The 19,752-nt window shown below is 44.9% G+C and overlaps 1 protein-coding gene and 1 long non-coding RNA gene across 2 annotated transcripts in view; both read right to left on the reverse strand.

Annotated features, from left to right (window-relative positions):
* ZNF667 (zinc finger protein 667) overlaps positions 1-19,540 on the reverse strand; it is a 59,814-nt gene extending 40,274 nt beyond the window's left edge. Inside the window, exon 1 of the mRNA XM_040465353.1 lies at positions 19,049-19,540. Coding sequence (XP_040321287.1) covers positions 19,049-19,229 — 181 coding nt within the window. The 5' untranslated portion in view covers positions 19,230-19,540. The remainder of the gene's footprint in view (positions 1-19,048) is intronic.
* LOC121023497 (uncharacterized) lies at positions 11,956-13,389 on the reverse strand. The gene is made up of 2 exons (XR_005787432.1): positions 12,568-13,389; positions 11,956-12,323 (listed from the first exon to the last, which is right to left on the reverse strand). It is a non-coding gene; the product is annotated as an uncharacterized LOC121023497 (long non-coding RNA).
* Positions 19,541-19,752: the final 212 nt, after the last annotated feature.

Here is a 19,752-nt window from a genome sequence, read left to right on the forward strand (position 1 = left end):
TTTAAAGAAAAGGCCCAAGAAACCAGAAACAAAAGGACCCCATCAGGATTGGGTTAAGATGGTGGAGCAGGATGGAGGCCCTGAGCTTGTCTTGTCCCTGAAATGCAGCTAGATCAGCACCAAGCCATTTTGAACACCTAGGAAACTGATTTTAGGATTAACACAACAATCTGCATAACCTGAGGCACAGAATGTGGCCGTCTGCGGTGCAGAGAGGTGAAATGGGGGAAAGAAAAACCGTGGAGGGTAGGAAACTGTTTTTGCAGAGGGAAGACAGAGAAAGAGAAAGGGGAGAGTGTGGCGCACTGGGGATTGTGCAAGAAAAGCACTCCCCTGAAAGCAGCTGGAGAGAAAGAGACAGAAAGAGTGAAAACACTCAGAGGGGACTGAACAAGAAATATGTTCCCCAAAACCATTGAGGAGAAGAAAGGAGAGGGTTTCGATGCCACCAGCATTCTATAAACAGTGGAGCACAGAGTCTGAAGTTCCAGATTTCAGTGCCTGGCAGTGCTCTGGCAAGGAATAGGACAAATCGCCAGGAGCAGGCAGTGGGGTCTGAGGGATCTGTGTGCCACACAGGGAGAAATGGTTCCCCTACTTGTAGTGCATTTGGTAGAAGCCATCAGCCTGGCCTCATCACAGGCAAAGGTCCCAGAGGACCCTGGAGAGCAGCCGCATTTGTTGGTATTGGGACAAAGACACCAGAGTGCAGTGACAACTGGTGCCAGCTGTGTGTTATGATTTGACTTAATCTCTGAACCTCTGCTGCTATGTGATTGCATGAACATTTTCTGGGGCAAGCTGGCACCTGCCATTGATCTGTAAGACCCTCCCCCAGAGGGCTGGCACGGGTCCAAGCCACAGGGGTCTGTGGGGGTTTTCAAACACAACCCCATCTAAGATAAAACTCTGGAGGGAGGTGCCACCTAGCAGGCAGAGCTTGGACACTGACAGGGTAGAGGCAGGAAGTGAACGGAGGCCTGAGACAAAGGTAGGGTGCTTGATCATGGGGTGGTGAATGAACCAAGTTCCTGTGCTGGAGACTAGGGAGTTGGGTGAAGTCATTTCCACCTCTCCCCCCCCCCCCCCCCGGGGCCGCATGTGCATCTCATTGATCCACCCCAGTAAGCTAAGCAGCGCCACCTAGTGGAAAATGGGGCCATTACACCACCCCCCACCCCCCCACGCCCCACCCAACTGCGCCCTCCAAACACATCCCCTAGAAGACCACCAAAGTCACTTCACCCACTTAAGAGTATGGACTACAGAACCCTTCATAGTTTCAGTCCTAGGGGAAACTGGATGTAACGTCATTCAAGTTTCATTCTGTTTGCTGGCTCGTTTATTCGTTTTCTTTGCTTGTTTTTGCTTAAATTATTTTTTTCCTTTTTCTTTTTTCCCCCCTTTCTTTTTTTCTTCCTCATTCTTGGATACAGAAAGATACATTTTTATATATTTTTTTGTTTTTCTTACATTATTTTTTATTTTTCAAATTTTTTATTCTATTTCATTTTCTTTACTTCATTTTATTCTATTTTCTTAAATTTTTTTAATTTTAAAAATTTACTTAACTTTTTTTCTTCTCTTTCCCTTTTTCCTCTATCCTATTGAGCTTCTTTCAATAAGCTTCTTTCAAAACACACCTAAGATCTAGCTTCCTTTATTCAATTTTTTGTTTTGTTTTTAATTTTTTTAATTTATTTTATTAATATTTTTTTCTTTCTTCAAAATGACAAGGGACACCTGGGTGGCTCAGTTGGCTGGGCATCCGACTTCGGCTCAGGTCATGATCTCAGTCTGTGGGTTTGAGCCCCCGCATTGGGCTCTGTGCTGACAGCTCAGAGCCTGGAGCCTACTTTGGATTCTGTGTCTCCCTCTCTCTCTGCCCTGCCTCCACTTGTGTTCTGTCTCTCTCTCTCTCAAAAATAAATAAAATGTAAAAAAATAATTAACAAAATGACAATATGAAGGAATTCACCCCAAAGAAAGAACAGGAAGAAATGACAGCCAGGGACTTAATCAACACAGATATGAGCAAGATGTCTGAACTAGAATTTAAAACCACGATAATAAAAATACTAACTGGGGTTGAAAAAGCATAGAATCCCTTTCTGCAGAGAGAAAAGAAATAAAATCTAGTCAGGACGAAATTCAAAATGCTATAACCAAGATGCAATCACGACAGCAAGGATGGATGAAGTAGAGCATAAAATCAGTGATTTAGGAGATAAAATTATGGAAAATAATGAAGCAGAAAAAAGAGGGAAACAAAGGCAAAAGATCATAATACAAGACTTAGAGAACTCAGTCACTTATTAAAAAGGAATAACATCCAAATTATAGAAGTTCCAGAAGACAAAAAGAGAGAAAAGGGGGCAGAAAGTTTATGTGAGCAAATTATAGCAGAAAACTTTCCTAATCTGGGGAAGGACGGAGACATCAAAATTCAAGCACAGAGAACTCCTATTAGATTCCACAAAACCAACCATCACCAAGGCATATTATAGTCAAATTCACAAAATACACAGACAAGGAAAAAATGAAAGCTGCACAGGAGAAAAGTCCTTAACCTCTAAGGGAAGCAGATCAAGGTTCATAGCAGACCTATCCACAGAAAACTGGCAGGCCAGAAAGGAATGGCAGGATATATTCAATGTGTTGAACTGGAAAAAGTGCAGCCAAGAATCCTTTATCCAGCAAGGCTGTCATTCAGGATAGAAGGAGGGATAAAGAGTTTCCCAGACAAAAACTAAAGGGAGTTCATGACCACTAAACCAGCTCTGCAATAAATTCTAAGGGGAACCCTTGAGTGGAGAAAAGACAAAACAAAACAAAACAAAAAACAAAGCAACAAAGACTAGAAAGGACCAGAGAACACTGCCAGAAACACCAACTCAACAGGCAACACAATGGCACTAAATTCATATCTTTCAGTACTCACTCTAAACATGAATGGAATAAACACTCTGATCAAAAGTCATAGGTATCACAATGACCCATTGTGAAAACAAGACCCATCTATATGCTGCTTATAAGACACTCATTTTGGGGCGCCTGGGTGGCTTGGTCGGTTAAGCGTCCGACTTCGGCTCAGGTCATGATCTCACGGTCCGTGAGTTCGAGCCCCGCGTTGGGCTCTGTGCTGACAGCTCAGAGCCTGGAGCCTGTTTCAGATTCTGTGTCTCCCTCTCTGTCTGCCCCTCCCCTGTTCATGCTCTGTCTCTCTGTCTCAAAAATAAATAAACATTAAAAAAAACAATTAAAAAAAAAAAAAGACACTCATTTTAGACCTAAAGAAACCGGCAGATTGAAAGTAATGGTATGGAGAACTATCTATTATTCTAATGGTCATCAAAAGAAAGCTGAGTAGCCATACTTATATCAGACAAACTAGATTTTAAAACAAAGACTGCAACAAGAGATGAATAAGGGGATTATATTGTAATTAAGGGGTCTATCCACCAAGAAGATCTAAGAATTATAAATATTAATGCCCCCAATGTGATAGGACCCAAATATATAAATCAATTAGCCACAAACATAAAGAAACTCATTGATAATAATACAATAGTAGAGGACTTCAACACCCCACTTACAACAATGGACATATCATCTAAGCAGAAAATCAACAAGGAAACAATGGCTTTGAATGACACACTGGACCAGATGGACTGAACAGATATATTCAGAACATTTCATCCTAAAGCAGCAGAATACACATTCTTCTCAAGTGCACATGGAACATTCTCCAGAAGAGATCAGATAGTAGGTCACAAATAAGCTCTCAACAAGTACAAAAGTATCAAGATCATATCATGCACATTTTCAGACCACAATGCTATGAAACTCGAAATCAACCACAAGAAAAAAAACTGGAAAGACCATGAATACTTGGAGATTAAAGAACGTCCTACTAAAGAATGAATGGGTTAACCGAGAAATTAAAGAGGAAATTAAAAAGTACATGGAAGGGGTGCCTGGGTGGCACAGTCGGTTAAGCGTCCGACTTCAGCCAGGTCACGATCTCGCGGTCCGTGAGTTCGAGCCCCGCGTCAGGCTCTGGGCTGATGGCTCAGAGCCTGGAGCCTGTTTCTGATTCTGTGTCTCCCTCTCTCTCTGCCCCTCCCCTGTTCATGCTCTGTCTCTCTCTGTCCCAAAAACAAATAAACGTTGAAAAAAAAATTAAAAAAAAAAAAGTACATGGAAACCAACGAAAATGAAAACACGACAGAACAAAACCTCTGGGACACAATGAAGGTGGTCATAAGAGCGAAGTATAATGCAATTCAGGCCTTCCTAAAGAAGGAAAAAAGGTCTCAAATACACAGCCTAACTTAACACCTAAAGGAGCTGGAAAAAGAACAAACAAAGCCCAGACCAGTAGGAAAAAAGAGAGAAATAATAAAGATTAGAGCAGAAATCAATGATACTGAAATCGAAAAACAAGAACAGATCAATGAAGCCAGGAGCTAGTTCTTTGAAAGAATGAACAAAACTGATAAACCCCTAGCCAGATTGATCAAAAAGAAAAAGGACCCAAATAAATAAAATCAAAAATGAAAAAGGAGAGATTACAACCAATACCGCAAAAATACAAACAATAATATGAGAATATTATGAGCAATTATATGCCAACAAATTGGGCACTCTGGAAGAAATGGACAAATTCCTAGAAACATATAAACTACCAAAACTGAAACACGAAGAAATAGAACATTTGAACAGATCCATAACTAGTAAGGAAGTTGAATCAGTAATCAAAAATCTCTCAACAAACAAGACTCCAGGGCTGGATGCCTTTCCAGGGGAATTCTACCAAACATTTAAAGAAGAGTTAACACCTATTCTTTTGAAGCTGTTCCAAAAAATAGAAATGGAAAACTTCCAAACTCATTCTATGAAGCCAACATTACCTTTATTACAAAACCAGACAAAGACCCCACTAAAAAGGAGAACTACAGACCAATTTCCCTGATGAACATGGATGTAAAAATTCTCAACAAGATACTAGCAAACTAGATCCAACAATATATTAAGAGAATTATTCAGGGGCGCCTGGGTGGCGCAGTCGGTTAAGCGGCCGACTTCAGCCAGGTCACGATCTCGCGCTCGGTGAGTTCGAGCCCCGCGTCGGGCTCTGGGCTAACGGCTCAGAGCCTGGAGCCTGTTTCCGATTCTGTGTCTCCCTCTCTCTCTCTGCCCCTCCCCCGTTCATGCTCTGTCTCTCTTTGTCCCCCCAAAAATAAATAAACGTTAAAAAAATTTTTTTTAAAAAAAAAGAGAATTATTCATCACAATCAGTGGGATTTATTCCTAGGATGCAGGACTGGTTCAATATCCACAAATCAATCAATGTGTTACATCACATTAATAAAAGAAAGGATAAGAACCACATGATCCTCTCAATAGATGCAGAGAAAGCATTTGACAAAATACAGCATCCTTTCTTGATAAAAACCCTCAAGAAAGTACGGATAGAAGGATCATACTTCAAGATCATAAAGGCCACATATAAAAGACCTACCGCTAATATCATCCTCAATGGGGAAAAACTGAGAGCTTTCCCCCTAAGATCAGGAACATGACAAGGATGTCCACTCTCACTCTCACCTCTGTTATTCAACGTAATGTTGGAAGCCCTAGCCTCAGCTCTCAGACAACACAAAGAAATAAAAGGCATCCAAATCGTCCAGATGGAGGTCAAACTTTCATTCTTCACCGATGACATGGTACTCTATGTGGAAAACCCAAAAGACCACCAAAAAAACGTGCTAGAACTGATCTATGGATTCAGCAAAGTTGCAGGATATAAAATCAATGTAAAGAAATCGGTTGCATTTCTATACACCAATAATGAAGAAACAGAAAGAGAAATCAAGGAATCAATCCCATTTGCAACTGCGTTAAAAACCATAAAATACCAAGGAATAAACCTAACCAAAGAGGTGAAAAATCTATACACTGAAAACTATAGAAAGCTTATGAAAGAAATTTGAGAACACCAAAAAATGGAAAAATATTCCATGCTCGTGGATTGGAAGAACAAATATTGTTAAAATGTCGATACTATCCAAAGCAATCTACATATTCAATGCAATCCTTATCAAAATAACACCATAATTCTTCACAGAGCTAGAACAAACACTCCTAAAATTTGTATGGAACCAGAAAAGACCCCGAATAGCCAAAGCAATCCTGAAAAAGAAAACGAAAGCTGGAGGCATCAAAATTCCAGACTTCAAGCTGCATTACAAAGCTGTAATCATCAAGATAGTACGGCACTGGCACAAAAACAGATACTTAGATCAATGGAACAGAATAGAGAACCCAGAAATGGATCCATTAACGTATGACCAACTAATCTTTGACAAAGCAGGAAAGAATATCCAATGGAATAAAGACACTCTCTTCAGCAAGTGGTGCTGGGAAAACTGGACAGCGACGCGCAGAAAAAATTAACCTGGGCCACTTTCTTACACCATACACAAAAATAAGCTCAAAATGGATGAAAGACCTAAATGTAAAACAGGAAGCCATCAAAATTCTAAAGGAGAAAACAAGCAACAACCTCTCTGACCTCGGCCGCAACAACTTATTACTTGACATGTCTCCGGAGGCAAGGGAGACAAAAGCAAAAATGAACTACTGGGACCTCATTAAAATAAAAAGCTTCTGCACAGCGAAGGAAACAATCGGCAAAACTAAAAGGCAACCGACAGAATGGGAGAAGATATTTGCAAACGACATTTCAGATAAAGAGTCAATATTCAAAATCTATAAAGAACTTATCAAACTCAACACCCAAAAAACAAATAATCCAGTGAAGAAATCGGCAAAAGACATGAATAGACACTTTTCCAAAGAAGACATCCAGATGGCTAACAGACACATGAAAAAATGCTCACCATCACTCATCATAAGGGAAATGCAAATCAAAACCACAATGAGATACCACCTCACACCTGTCAGAATGGCTAACATTAACAACTCAGGCAAAACAGATGTTGGCGAGGATGCGGACAAAGAGGATCTCTTTTGCATTGCTGGTGGGAATGCAAGCTGGTACAGCCACTCTGGAATGAAGGTTCCTCAAAAAATTAATACTAGAACTACCCTATGACCCAGCAATTGCACTACTAGGTATTTACCCAAGGGATACAAGAGTGCTGATTCGAAGGGGCACATGCACCCTACTGTTTATAGCAGCACTATTGACAATAGCCAAAGTATAGAAAGAGCCCAAATATCCATTGACTAATGAGTAGATAAAGAAGCTGTGGTATGTATGTATATATGTGTGTATATATGTATACATATAATGGAATACTGCTCGGCGATCAAAAAGAATGAAATCCTGCCATTTTCAACTACATGGTTGGAACTAGAGGGTATTATGCTAAGCGAAATTAGTCAGAGAAAGACAAAAATCATATGACTTCACTCATATGAGGACGTTAAGATACAAAACAGATGAACACAAGGGAAGGGAAGCAAATATAATATAAAAACAGAGAGGGAGACAAACTATAAGAGACTCTTAAAGAGAGCAAAGTGAGGGTTGCTGGCAGGGTATTGGGTGCAGGGAAGGGCTAAAAGGGTGAGGGGCATTAAGGAGTGCACTTGTTGGGATGAGCACTGGGCGTCATATGTAAGTGATGAATCACTAAATTCTATTCCCAAAATCATTATTAGAGTATATGTTAACTTGGGATGGGTGGGTTGGATGGATTGGATGGATGGATGACCCCATCATACATAGCCTGTTTGTTGCAGAGAAATTGTAACCTGATTATACAAAATACCCCCAAAAATCAATAAAAAAACAAATGACTTATTTGAAAAAAAAAAGAAATGAAAATGAAAACCGAAAAAATGAAATACAGACAGGCAATTTACAGAAGCAAAACCTGAATCATCAATGATTAGTAAAAAGCTGCTAAGTTTGATTAGAAATCAAAAATAAATTTAAACCACCATGGAGTACTCCTCATGACAATGCCAAAAACTACAAGTCTGTAATCACTGTTGACCAGGATATAGACACACACATACACACACACACACACACACACACACACACACACACACACACACACAGAAAGGATTGGATAAACTTGGCACCTGTTAAAGAATATTTCCAGAATGAATTCTTAAGTAAAATTAGGAAGGTATAAATGAGTGTCAACTGGGGTGCTTGGCTGACTCAGTAGAGCACGTGACCCTAGATCTCGGGGTTGTGAGTTAGAGCCCCACGTTGGGTGGAAGGATTACTTAAAAAAATTAAAAAATTGTGACTTTTGAACCATGTGGACATTTTACATGTTCAAACATAAAATAAAATTTAAAAAAAAGTCAAAACACCACCTATAAAAATAAGGAGGGGGGCATTCAACCTCTCTGTGCCTGTCTCCTCCTTTGCAAAATGTGGATAACAACAGAATCCACCTTAAGGACTTGGTATAGAAACTCAATGAAGTCATCAACATATTGCACTTAGCAAAATCTCTAACATGTGCTCAGAGCTAAATAAAGGTTCCTATTATAAATTGATGATTTTAAAGTTGAGCTAATAATCACTATCCTTTAAGTTGCAGGGAAAATTATACGACAATAATGCAGGTAAAGCATGGGGCACATAATAGGCAATTAATAAAAAACCACTACAACTTAAGATTCTCTGGAGAAACAGACCAATAGGATATATATAAAGAGATTTCTTTTTTTTTCTTTTTTTAAAATATAATTTATTGTCAAATTGGCTAACATACAGTGTGCTCTTGGTTTTGGGAGTAGATTCCCGTGATTCATTGCTTACATACAACACACAGTGCTTCTTAGGACCAATCGGCTCATGTGTTTATGGGGTCTGAGAAGACCCACAGCTTGCCATCTGCTCGCTGGAGACCCATGAAAGCCAGTGTTGTAAATTCCACACCAAGGGGTCAGCCTGAGACAGAATTTGCCCCTTCCTCAGCCTTTTTTGTTTTATTCAGGCCCACAGTGGATTGGGTAATGGCAACCACGAAGGCAGGGTCTTTGGCTTTACTCAGTCTACTGATTCAAATGCTAACATCTTCCGCAAACACCCTCACAGACTCACAGAAATCACCTTTTTTTTTTTCCAGAGTTTATTTTTAAGTAATCTCCACCCAACGTGGGGCTTGAAGTCACAACCCCGAGACCAAGAGTCACATACTCCAGTGCTGAGCCAGTCAGGCGCCCCTCAGAAATCATCTTTAACCAAGTATCTGAGCAGGCCATGATCCAGTCAAGTTGACACATAAAATTAACCACCACAATCACCAAAAATGGGGGTGAGGTTAAGATTTATTCTAAAAGTCATACATGACCATATAACTAGATGTCACAAAAATGATGGGTCATGGGCTATAGTCAGACTCCGGATGTGTCTGGCCAACACAGTGTTTGCAAAACAATTTCTATTAGTGCCCATCTCTAAAAATAGAGACGCTTTCCACATGAATTGGCGTTCCTTGGGGTGAAAAAAAATCACAGTTTAGGGGAATTCTAGGTAAGTCTGCATCCCCACATAGCAGCACTCTGCTGGAGATGTGGGATGGATTCCGTCCACAACTATCCCCATCGCTCTCTATGTCGCACACCCTGCCAGCACCCCTCACTTGCAGCATTTGCCTGCCCCGCACGGGGAGCCGAGAGTTTGAGAACGCCTGCGTGCAAGCAATACCCCTCAGCCCGGCTGAGCAATTGCGGGATGTGGCCACCAGGTGGCACCATGGCTGTGTGCTGCTCAACCACTAGATGGCACTCGATAGCTTTAGGAAAAGCAACTACCATCTGCTGAGCTCCTACTGTGTGCTGGGAGCATCAGATGTGACTTCCTTAAATCCTCACAAGTGTACATAGGGAACTGTGCCTCCTATATGGTGGCAGGGGCGGGGGGAACTGAGGCTCAGAGAGAGGCCCCATTTATAAGACTGGACAAAGCATCTCTCTGGGTGGCCAGAAGGGTTCAAGGCCATACTGGGTGTCAAGCGTTCAGCCTAACTTCTGCTGCACAGTGTGTGCTTGGCAAATGGCACTTAGTTGCTATATTATTACCACAGTTGCTTGGTTATTATTAGCAGATGCATCTGACCGTCAGTTCTGCTGGTTGCTCCCAACAGTGAAGGAACCCTGACATTGAGCCGGTCCATAGCCACCCTGAGTCAAGGCTACCCTTCTTATCCTCCCTCACAGCCAGTGTTAATGGAACACGGGCAGAGTGATGTATCCCCTTTATGCCCACTTTCATGTGACCTCTCCCTTCCTTTAGATTGCACTGCACTTCCTCCCAGAAATCCTCCCTGGGGTAACCCCCACTCTGCCTCCCCTCTCCCAGCTTGGGTGGAGGAAGCATTTATTAGCTTGTGGTCCCTCAGGATCCTATACTTTTCCTCATCTCAGAGCTTTTCACACTCACGGCTGCCCATTTGTTTGTCTGCCCAACCTCTGCCCACACCACCTCACCCCAAAGGACTCTGAGGTGCAGGAACGAACGATGAAATTCATCTTGGGGTAGAAGAATCTCTACCCCTGTGGTTCCCAATCTGGACTGAGCACCTGAGGAACTCTTTCTTCTTTCCAGCTTGATTATCACTGGCACATGATACTGTGTAAGTTTAAGGTGCACAGTGTGTTGACTGGATACAATTATACTGCAAAATGGTTAACACCACTGTTAGCTAACACCTCCATCCAGTCACACAAATACCATTTCTTTAAAAAATTGGGGGGCGCCTGGGTGGCTCAGTCGGTTAAACGTCCGACTTCGGCTCAGGTCATGATCTCGCGGTCCGTGAGTTCGAGCCCCACATCAGCTCTGGGCTGATGGCTCAGAGCCTGGAGCCTGCTTCCGATTCTGTGTCTCCCTCTCTCTCTGACCCTCCCCCGTTCATGCTCTGTCTCTCCCTGTCTCAAAAACAAATAAACATTAAAAATTTTTTTTTAAAAATTAAAAAAAAATGAATAAATAAAAATAAAAAATTGGAGCAGCACCACCTGGGGCCAAATGAAGCCCAGTGTTTGGGATGGAGCCCCCCACATATTCCAAACTGCATGAGGTAAAGGAAATGTTATAAGGGTGCTGTGCAGACCCTTGGTTATTCTGTCAAGGTCTTGTTAGAGTCAAAAGAAAGAAGGGATCTTTCTTGGGGGAATGGGGCCCCAGGAATCTAGAATGGGGTTACATGTTCCAATCAACACCGATTGTAATGCCTTTTGGTTTTTTTCCCCACTTGCCACCACAAGCAGTTCTCTGACACCAGCTGGGGGTCCTACAATTTCAACTTTTTTTTTTTTTTTTTTTAACGTTAATTTATTTTTGAGACAGAGAGAGACAGAGCATGAACGGGGGAGGGGCAGAGAGAGGGAGACACAGAATCTCCAGGCTCCAGAAACAGGCTCCAGGCTCTGAGCTGTCAGCACAGAGCCCGACGCGGGGCTCGAACTCACGGACCACGAGATCATGACCTGAGCCGAAGTCGGTCACTCAACCGACTGAGCCACCCAGGCGCCCCTCAACTCTTTTTTAAAAAATTCCTTTTAATGTTTGTTTATTTTTGAGAGAGAGGGAGAGAGACACAACGCGTGAGCAAGGGAGGGGCCGAGAGAGAGAGGGAGACGTAGAATTTGAAGCAGGCTCCAGGCTCTGAGCTGTCAGCAGAGAGCACGATGCGGGGCTCAAACTCAGACCACGAGATCATGACCTGAGCCGAAGTCAGACGCCCAACCGATTGAGCCGCCCAGGCGCCCCCAATTCAACTCAATTCTAACACCTTACCAGAAACAGCATGACATCCCACAGTGAAGGGCTCACTCCTACAAGACTGGCCCCACAACCTTCATACATCAATCCAGGTTGTCTCCTGTGCTTCTGGCTGTCAATCAGAGGTCCCCACGACGCCCTCCTCAGGTTCAATTAATTTGCTAGAGCAGTTCACAGAATCCAGAGAAACATTTTACTCACTAGATTAGTGATTTATGATAAAAGCACAGAACTCGAGAACAGCCAGATGTAAGGGATGCTCGGGACCAGGTACAGAGAAAGGGTGTCTGGGTCTCTCCAACATCTCCACATGTTCACCAACCTGAAAGCTTCCAGAACCCATGCTTTTGGGGTTTTAGGGCGGCTCCATTATATAGGCACGATCAATTAAGTCACTGGCCATTGGTGTCTGATCCAACCACCAACTCCTCTCCCCGCCCAGAGATCAGGCGGGTGGGGGCTGGAAGTACCAACCCTCCAGGACTTGGTCAGTTCTCTTGGCAACCAGTCCCACCCCTACGTGCTTTCAGAAAGTCACCTCATGGGGGCGCCTGGGTGGCGCAGTCGGTTAAGCGCCCGACTTCAGCCAGGTCACGATCTCGCGGTCCGTGAGTTCGAGCCCCGCGTCGGGCTCTGGGCTGATGGCTCAGAGCCTGGAGCCTGTTTCCGATTCTGTGTCTCCCTCTCTCTCTGCCCCTCCCCCGTTCATGCTCTGTCTCTCTCTGTCCCAAAAATAAATAAACGTTGAAAAAAAAAATTAAAAAAAAAAAAAAGAAAGTCACCTCATGAACATGTTCAAGGCACCTTCATCACTCAATTCCAAGGAAATTCCAAGGTTTTAGGAGATCTGTACCAGAAATGGGGATGAAGACCAAATAAATTATTTCTTATTATAAATCACACATGTATATCGCTATGTAATCACTGTAACATCAGAGGTAGAAAACAGCAAGGCTAACGGGAGGTTCTGACATTCAGCGGACGAGCAGGCTATACACTTGTTTCGTGGCCCTGCCCAAGTGGGACAGCCCGCTCTGGGCTGGATTTTCTTGTTGATGAAACGGGGATTGTCGAGAGCAGACTACATTCGTGGGACTACAGCGAAGGTGCGGTAACGTAAGTGCTTTACCCACTTTGGCACATAGTGAATATTCAGTACATGGCAGCTACTATTAGCAATATGAATTGTATTAAACAGATACTATGCGTCATCTTGGTAAGCAATTAGGCGCCAGCCACTTCACATTTACTATCAGAAGAAAAACAAGTGAAACCACCACCAACGGTTATTGGACTCGTGTGGCGGGCACTGTTTTTCAGAGCTGTAGTTATTAGCCTGTTTACTCTGTGATAATCCCGGGAGGTGACATAACCCACCGTCCTGAACAGGAGGACTGCTCGCCATCACCTCCGTAGCCAGGTAGCTACAGAGCCAAGATCCTGACGCAGGTCGGCAAGCACTGTGTGGACTCACAACAGGATGCATCAGATCAAGCTGCAGGAGGGGAAAGAGCACAGAAGGGGGTAAAGGACGCCACTTCAAGATGTGCCTCCTTGAATAGGCAGACACAAGACAAGCTCTAAAAACAGAGTAGAGGCTACCCTTTTTTTTTTTTTTAATTTTTTTTAACCTTTATTTATTTTTGAGACAGAGAGAGACAGAGCATGAGCGGGGGAGGGGCAGAGAGAGAGGGAGACACAGAATCGGAAGCAGGCTCCAGGCTCTGAGCCATCAGCCCAGAGCCCGACGCGGGGCTCGAACTCCCGGACCGCGAGATCGTGACCTGGCTGAAGTCGGACGCTTAACCGACTGCGCCACCCAGGCGCCCCGAGGCTACCCCTTTTCAATCTCTAGGAAACCCTGGACCAATGGGAAAGGCTGGACTTCAGTCTGCACTACAACCCACTCTTGCTTACTGTGCTTTCCCTGGTGCCCTCCCGTAACTAACGGCCAGGAAAATCTTTTGTCTTCAGTTCAAGATGCTATTGAAGGCAATGGCTTCTACCATTTCGCAGTTACTGTTTCCCTGGGTCTCTCCCGTGTGCACAGGAGGTGTGTATGTTATTAAACTTTTGTTTTCCTCCTGTTAATCTGTCTTATATCAATTTAATTATTAGACCAGCCAAAGAACCTACAGGGGAGGTTCCGCCTGGGAGGTCCAGGAAGTGAGGTCCAGGTCTCAGTATTTTGTTTGGTCTATGAGAAGCACTCCAAATGGCAGCTCACATCAGCATTAATAAAGCAGGAGCATGGTCCAGATCACTGGTCAGTTTGTTTTTTTTTAAGCAGCCCAGCTATTGTTGGGGTACATGGGTAGCTCTGTTGGTTGAGCATCTGACTTTGGCTCAGGTAATGATCTGGTGGTCTGTGACTTCAAGCCACACTTAGGGCTCTCTGCTGTCAACGAAGAGCCTGCTTCAGATCCTCTGTCCCCTCTCTCTGCCCCTCCCCTGCTTGCATCCTCTCTCAAAAAAAAAAAAAAAAAAAAAAAAAAACGCCCCCCAAAAAATAAAAAAACACTTTTTGCGGGGGGGGGGGGGGGAGGGGGGGGGAACAACAGGCTCTTTCAACACCATCCCCAGCCAATACTCCACAGGAGTGCTGTAGTTGGAACACCACCAGCCTAATTCTAGATCAGACCTAATGGGGGGTGGGGATAAATCATAATAGCATTAGAGGGAATTAGATTATTTGGGGTTGGGGATCATAGGTTGAAGGCACAACACGGCCCCACATGAGGGCTCCTGGCTTCTGCACAAGTTGGCTACAAATTCAGAGGGTCCCACTAGTATGGGGCTAGTGGACTCCCAGAACTCAGGAAAGCACCATACTTACAGTTACAGTTTTATTATAAAAAATATGCTGGGGAAGACAAAATTTCCTTTATCCTTCAAAGGTTTTTCTCGCTGGTCTAAGAATTAAACTGACATGAGATAGATTAATAGGAGAAAAACAAATTTAATTTTGAACACACAGGATCCCCACATACATAAAAGAGAGAGGTTTCAAGACAGAAAGGTAAGATGAGGTACGCATGCCATCCTGAGCTAAGGAGTGGGATCAGGGGCTGGGGCTTCAAAGGGGAGCAGGGCAATAAGAACAGATGTTTGGTCAGTAGATGTTTACCCTGCCATACAGATGGGTCACTCAGGTAATATTTATCTCTGGTAATAACACTTATTCTGGAAAGACCCCCCAACTTAGATTCTTCTAGGCAGTTAAGGGAGGGGTAAGTTTCTCCTGAGCCTGCAGGGTCTTGACTGCCTTCAACTCAAAATTGTCCACATGCCAAACTGGCACCTTTTGGGGAGCCTTGCAAGGAACACCTTCACAATTATTTAGATGAAGGGGTTAGTTACTGAATGAAGGAAGGCAAAGTAGGCAAAGGCCTCTTTAGGACTTAGGAATGAAAACATTAATGAGAGTTAGAGCACAACAGACCTTTATAGATGACCTGGTCAGTGTTTCTCCAACCTAATACGCTAGAATCTTCTGAGGAGTTGTTTTTTTTTTTTTTTTTTAATTTTTTTTTTCAACGTTTATTTATTTTTTGGGACAGAGAGAGACAGAGCATGAATGGGGGAGGGGCAGAGAGAGAGGGAGACACAGAATCAGAAACAGGCTCCAGGCTCTGAGCCATCAGCCCAGAGCCTGACGCGGGGCTTGAACTCACGGACCGCGAGATCGTGACCTGGCTGAAGTCGGACGCTTAACCGACTGCGCCACCCAGGCGCCCCTTCTGAGGAGTTTTAAAACACAATGCGCTGGGTCACAACCACCACAATTTGAACTCATCTCCAGAGGTGGATCTGAGCACAGTATTATTTTTTAAAATTTATTTATTATTTCGAGACAGAGAGAGAGACACACACACACAGTGTGTGTGTGCAGGAGAGACAGAGAGAGGGAGAGACAGAATCACAAACAGGCCCTGCACTGCCAGCATGGAGCCTGATGCAGGGCTCGAACTCATGAACTGTGAGATCATGACCTAAACTGAAGTTGGACACTTAACCAACTGAGCCACCCAGACGCCCCGCACAATATTATCTTCTTTAACAGCTCCTAAATGGCTCTGATGTAAAACCAAGCTGAGAACCAATGAATGTACAAAGTTGTGGTTTTTTGACGATTTTTATTTAAAAAAAAATTTTTTTTTAACGTTTATTTATTTTTGAGACAGAGACACAGCATGAGCAGGGAAGGGGCAGAGAGAGAGGGAGACACAGAATGTGAAGCAGGCTCCAGGCTCTGAGCTGTCAGCACAGAGCCCGACGCGGGGCTCAAACTCACGAACCGTAAGATCATGACCTGAGCCGAAGTCGGACGCTTAACCGACTGAGCCACCCAGGTGCCCCGAAGATTTTATTTTTAAGTGCTCTCTACACCCAACATGGGGCTCAGACTCACAACCCCAAGATCAAGAGTCACACGCTCCACCAACTGAGCCAGCCAGTCACCCTGTACTGTTTTTTTTTTTAATCTTTTTAAAAATCTTTTTAACTTTTTTTTTTTTTTTTTTTTGAGAGAGACAGAGGAGAGAGGGGGAGGGGAAGAGAGAGAGGGAGACACAAAATCCGAAGCAGGCTCCAGGCTCTGAGCTGTCAGCACAGAGCCAGACAGGGGACTTGAACTCACAAACCACAATCGCTTCTTGGCCTTTTGGCTAAGATCAAGTGTGAACTCACAAACCACAAGATCATGGCCTGAGCTAAAGTTGGATGCTTAACCCACTGAGCCACCTAGGTGTCCCTGTGTACTAAGTTCATTTTTTTAAAATTTTTTTTTAATGTTTATTTATTTTTGAGACAGAGAGAGACAGAGCATGAACGGGGGAGGGTCACAGAGAGAGGGAGACACAGAATCCGAAACAGGCTCCAGGCTTTGAGCAGTCAGCACAGAGCCCGACCTGGGGCTCAAACCCACGGACCGTGAGATCATGACCTGAGCCGAAGTCGGACGCCCAACCGACTGAGCCACCCAGGTGCCCCCTAAGTTCATTTTTAAGATGAAACTTCATATACTGCCCCAAATGGAAACCCAGTATCACTGCCATAAAGATAGTCCTAACAGTAAATACAATGAGAACAGATATAACCTGATAAAAGGGATTGGTAAGCGTTAAGCTGCTACAGATAAACTTACCTCTTCACTGAGAAAGCCTGAAAGAGAAATGAAAAAATAACTTCCTGACCACAGGATTTGGGCCTCCAGAGGTCATAAGGGGCACTGACCTAGTTAAACCCTGATTTCAGAGACAGGGCAAGGGAAACATGACTTAGCCCAATTTTGCTAGACAATTAAAAAAAAAAAAACAAAACTGGAGCATCTGGTTGGTTCAGTCGGTTCGATCCTGGTGTCGGGCTCTGTGCTGACAGCTCGGAGCCTGGAGCCTGCTTTGGATTCTGTGTCTCCCTCTGTCACTGTCCTGGACCCACTCACACTCTGTGTGTCTTTCTCAAGAATAGATAAACATTAGGGGCGCCTGGGTGGCTCAGTCGGTTAAGCATCTGACGTCAGCTCAGGTCGTGATCTCATGGTTCGTGAGTTCAAGCCCCACGACAGGCTCTGTGCTGACAGCTCAGAGCCTGGAGCCTGCTTCAGATTCTGTGTTTCCCTCTCTCTGCCCCTCCCCCAATCACGCTCTGTCTCTGTCTCTCTCTCAAAAATAAATAAACATTATGGTGCAGCCACTCTGGAAAACAGTGGGGAGGTTCCTCAAAAAATTAAAAATAGACCTACCCTATGACCCAGTAATAGCACTGCTAGGAATTTACCCAAGGGATACAGGAGTGCTGATGCATAGGGGCACTTGTACCCCAATGTTTATAGCAGCACTCTCAACAATAGCCAAATTATGGAAAGAGCCTAAACGTCCATCAACTGATGAATGGATAAAGAAATTGTGGTTTATATACACAATGGAGTACTACGTGGCAATGAGAAAGAATGAAATATGGCCCTTTGTGGCAACGTGGATGGAACTGGAGAGTGTGATGCTAAGTGAAATAAGCCATACAGAGAAAGACAGATACCATATGGTTTCACTCTTATGTGGATCCTGAGAAACTTAACAGAAACCCATGGGGGAGGGGAAGGAAAAAAAAGAGGTTAGAGTGGGAGAGAGGCAAAGCACAGGAGACTCTTAAAAACTGAGAACGAACTGAGGGCTGATGGGGGGGTGGGAGGGAGGGGAGGGGGGGTGATGGGTATTGAGGAGGGCACCTTTTGGGATGAGCACTGGGTGTTGTATGGAAACCAATTTGACAATAAATTTCATATATTAAAAAAAATAAAAGTTATAAAAAAATAAATAAACATTAAAAAATAAACATTAAAAAAAAAGGCAATGAAGGCATATCTGAGACTAAGAATAAGATGCTGGATACAAAGGGAGGGTAAGGTGGGGTGAGGAGAGGGACACCAGATCTTCTGACTGCAATTCAAAGTGACCTCCAAGTCAACTGAGCTCCCCCTGGTTATTTTACAGATGACGCGAAGATGGACAGGACAGCTTGCCCAAGCAAAGTTAGGGCCAGTGCTTGGACCAGAGTGAGAATTAGAAGTCCGTCCCCATAATTTTCCACTTGAGGAAACTCAGAGCTCCTCAAGGACGAGAACTGACCAGGGTCGTGCAGCAGTGGACGTGACAAGGGCAGATTTCTGGAATTACAGGGTCCTACCACCAAACCCCGTAGCATCCCTCCGGTTAGACAGTCATTGGCTGTGTGCTGAGAAGCAAGATTAACGTTCACAAAACAAACTACGTCCATTTCTCAAATCAACACACCGAGACTCCAGAGTAGGCGAGGGATTTGTCCAAATCCCCAAACCAAAGATGACGACGATGACAATCAGACACTAACACTTGAGAGGTCACGGTGTGCGGGGCACTGTCCTAAGGTTCCATTAGAGAGTCAAATTCTATCATCCCCCTCAATTTGGGGGAAACCGAGGCACAGAGCGTGTGCACCTCGCCCGGGGTCTCAGAGCTAGTAAGGGGCAGAGTAACTCCAAAGATCATTTCACAAAAGGGGTAACTGACGCCTACAGAGGACGAAAGGGTCCCAACCCAAACTCCCCGTCGCAGAGGGGGTGGGGGGGGGGGGGTACAAGTGGGCGACCAGAATCTACGACACCTTCCAATTTGCCCTCTCCCCCTCGATGGGAGCTATGACGTCACATGTCGGTGAGTGGGGGCTGTTACTAGGAGCTTGGGCATTGCATTCGGAAACCCGGGGGTAACCGGGGGTCGCACTCACCTCCGGAGGCACTTCTTTGGAGCCGGCACTTCTGGACTCGTGACCGAGGCCCGGAGAGCCCCGCCTGCGCAGACTCGGCGTCCCTCCACCAGCGCGACCTGCGACACTGCCCAGGCGACCGAGGCTCGCGGACCCCTGGACACCACGGACCGCGAATGCGCGCGGCCAACTCAACGCGCATGTGCGCCCCCGACCTGTCGTTCAAAGCCTGCGGTGTGGCATCTCTGCCAGTCGGAATCCTCCTTCCAGCCTGGCCCCGCCTTATGCGTCAAGCTTCCGGCGTCTGTGTCTCCAGGGCAACTATCAGACTGACGGCCTAGGAAAGAGAGGCCCAGAAACTTCTGGGTGCCGTAGACTCAAAGGGGCAGAGAAACAGGAGGTGCCTGGGAGTGAGAAAGGTCTCCGACTCAGGCGTCCCCGCCTCCTTTCCCTGGCCCAGCTCGCCAGGTCCTGCCACAGTGGCCGACCCGTTCGCGAGCTTTGGGGTCCGTTGCAGAGGACTCTGCCCTCACAGCGGGCACAGCTGAGGGGGCCGCGGTCGCCATGGTAATACCTCTGGCTCGCCGCCCGCCCCTTGCGTGGTGACGTCACGCGCCGAGCCCTGAGGGAAGGCAGTGGGCGCATGCGCCTAAGATGGGAGGTGTGAGGTTGAGCGGTGGGCGGAGCCGGGGAGCGGGGCGGAGCCGGGGAGCGGGGCGGAGCCG

The sequence above is a fragment of the Herpailurus yagouaroundi genome, unplaced genomic scaffold (assembly GCF_014898765.1).
Source record: "Herpailurus yagouaroundi ecotype Mexico unplaced genomic scaffold, PumYag 557, whole genome shotgun sequence".
NCBI lineage: Eukaryota > Metazoa > Chordata > Mammalia > Carnivora > Felidae > Herpailurus > Herpailurus yagouaroundi.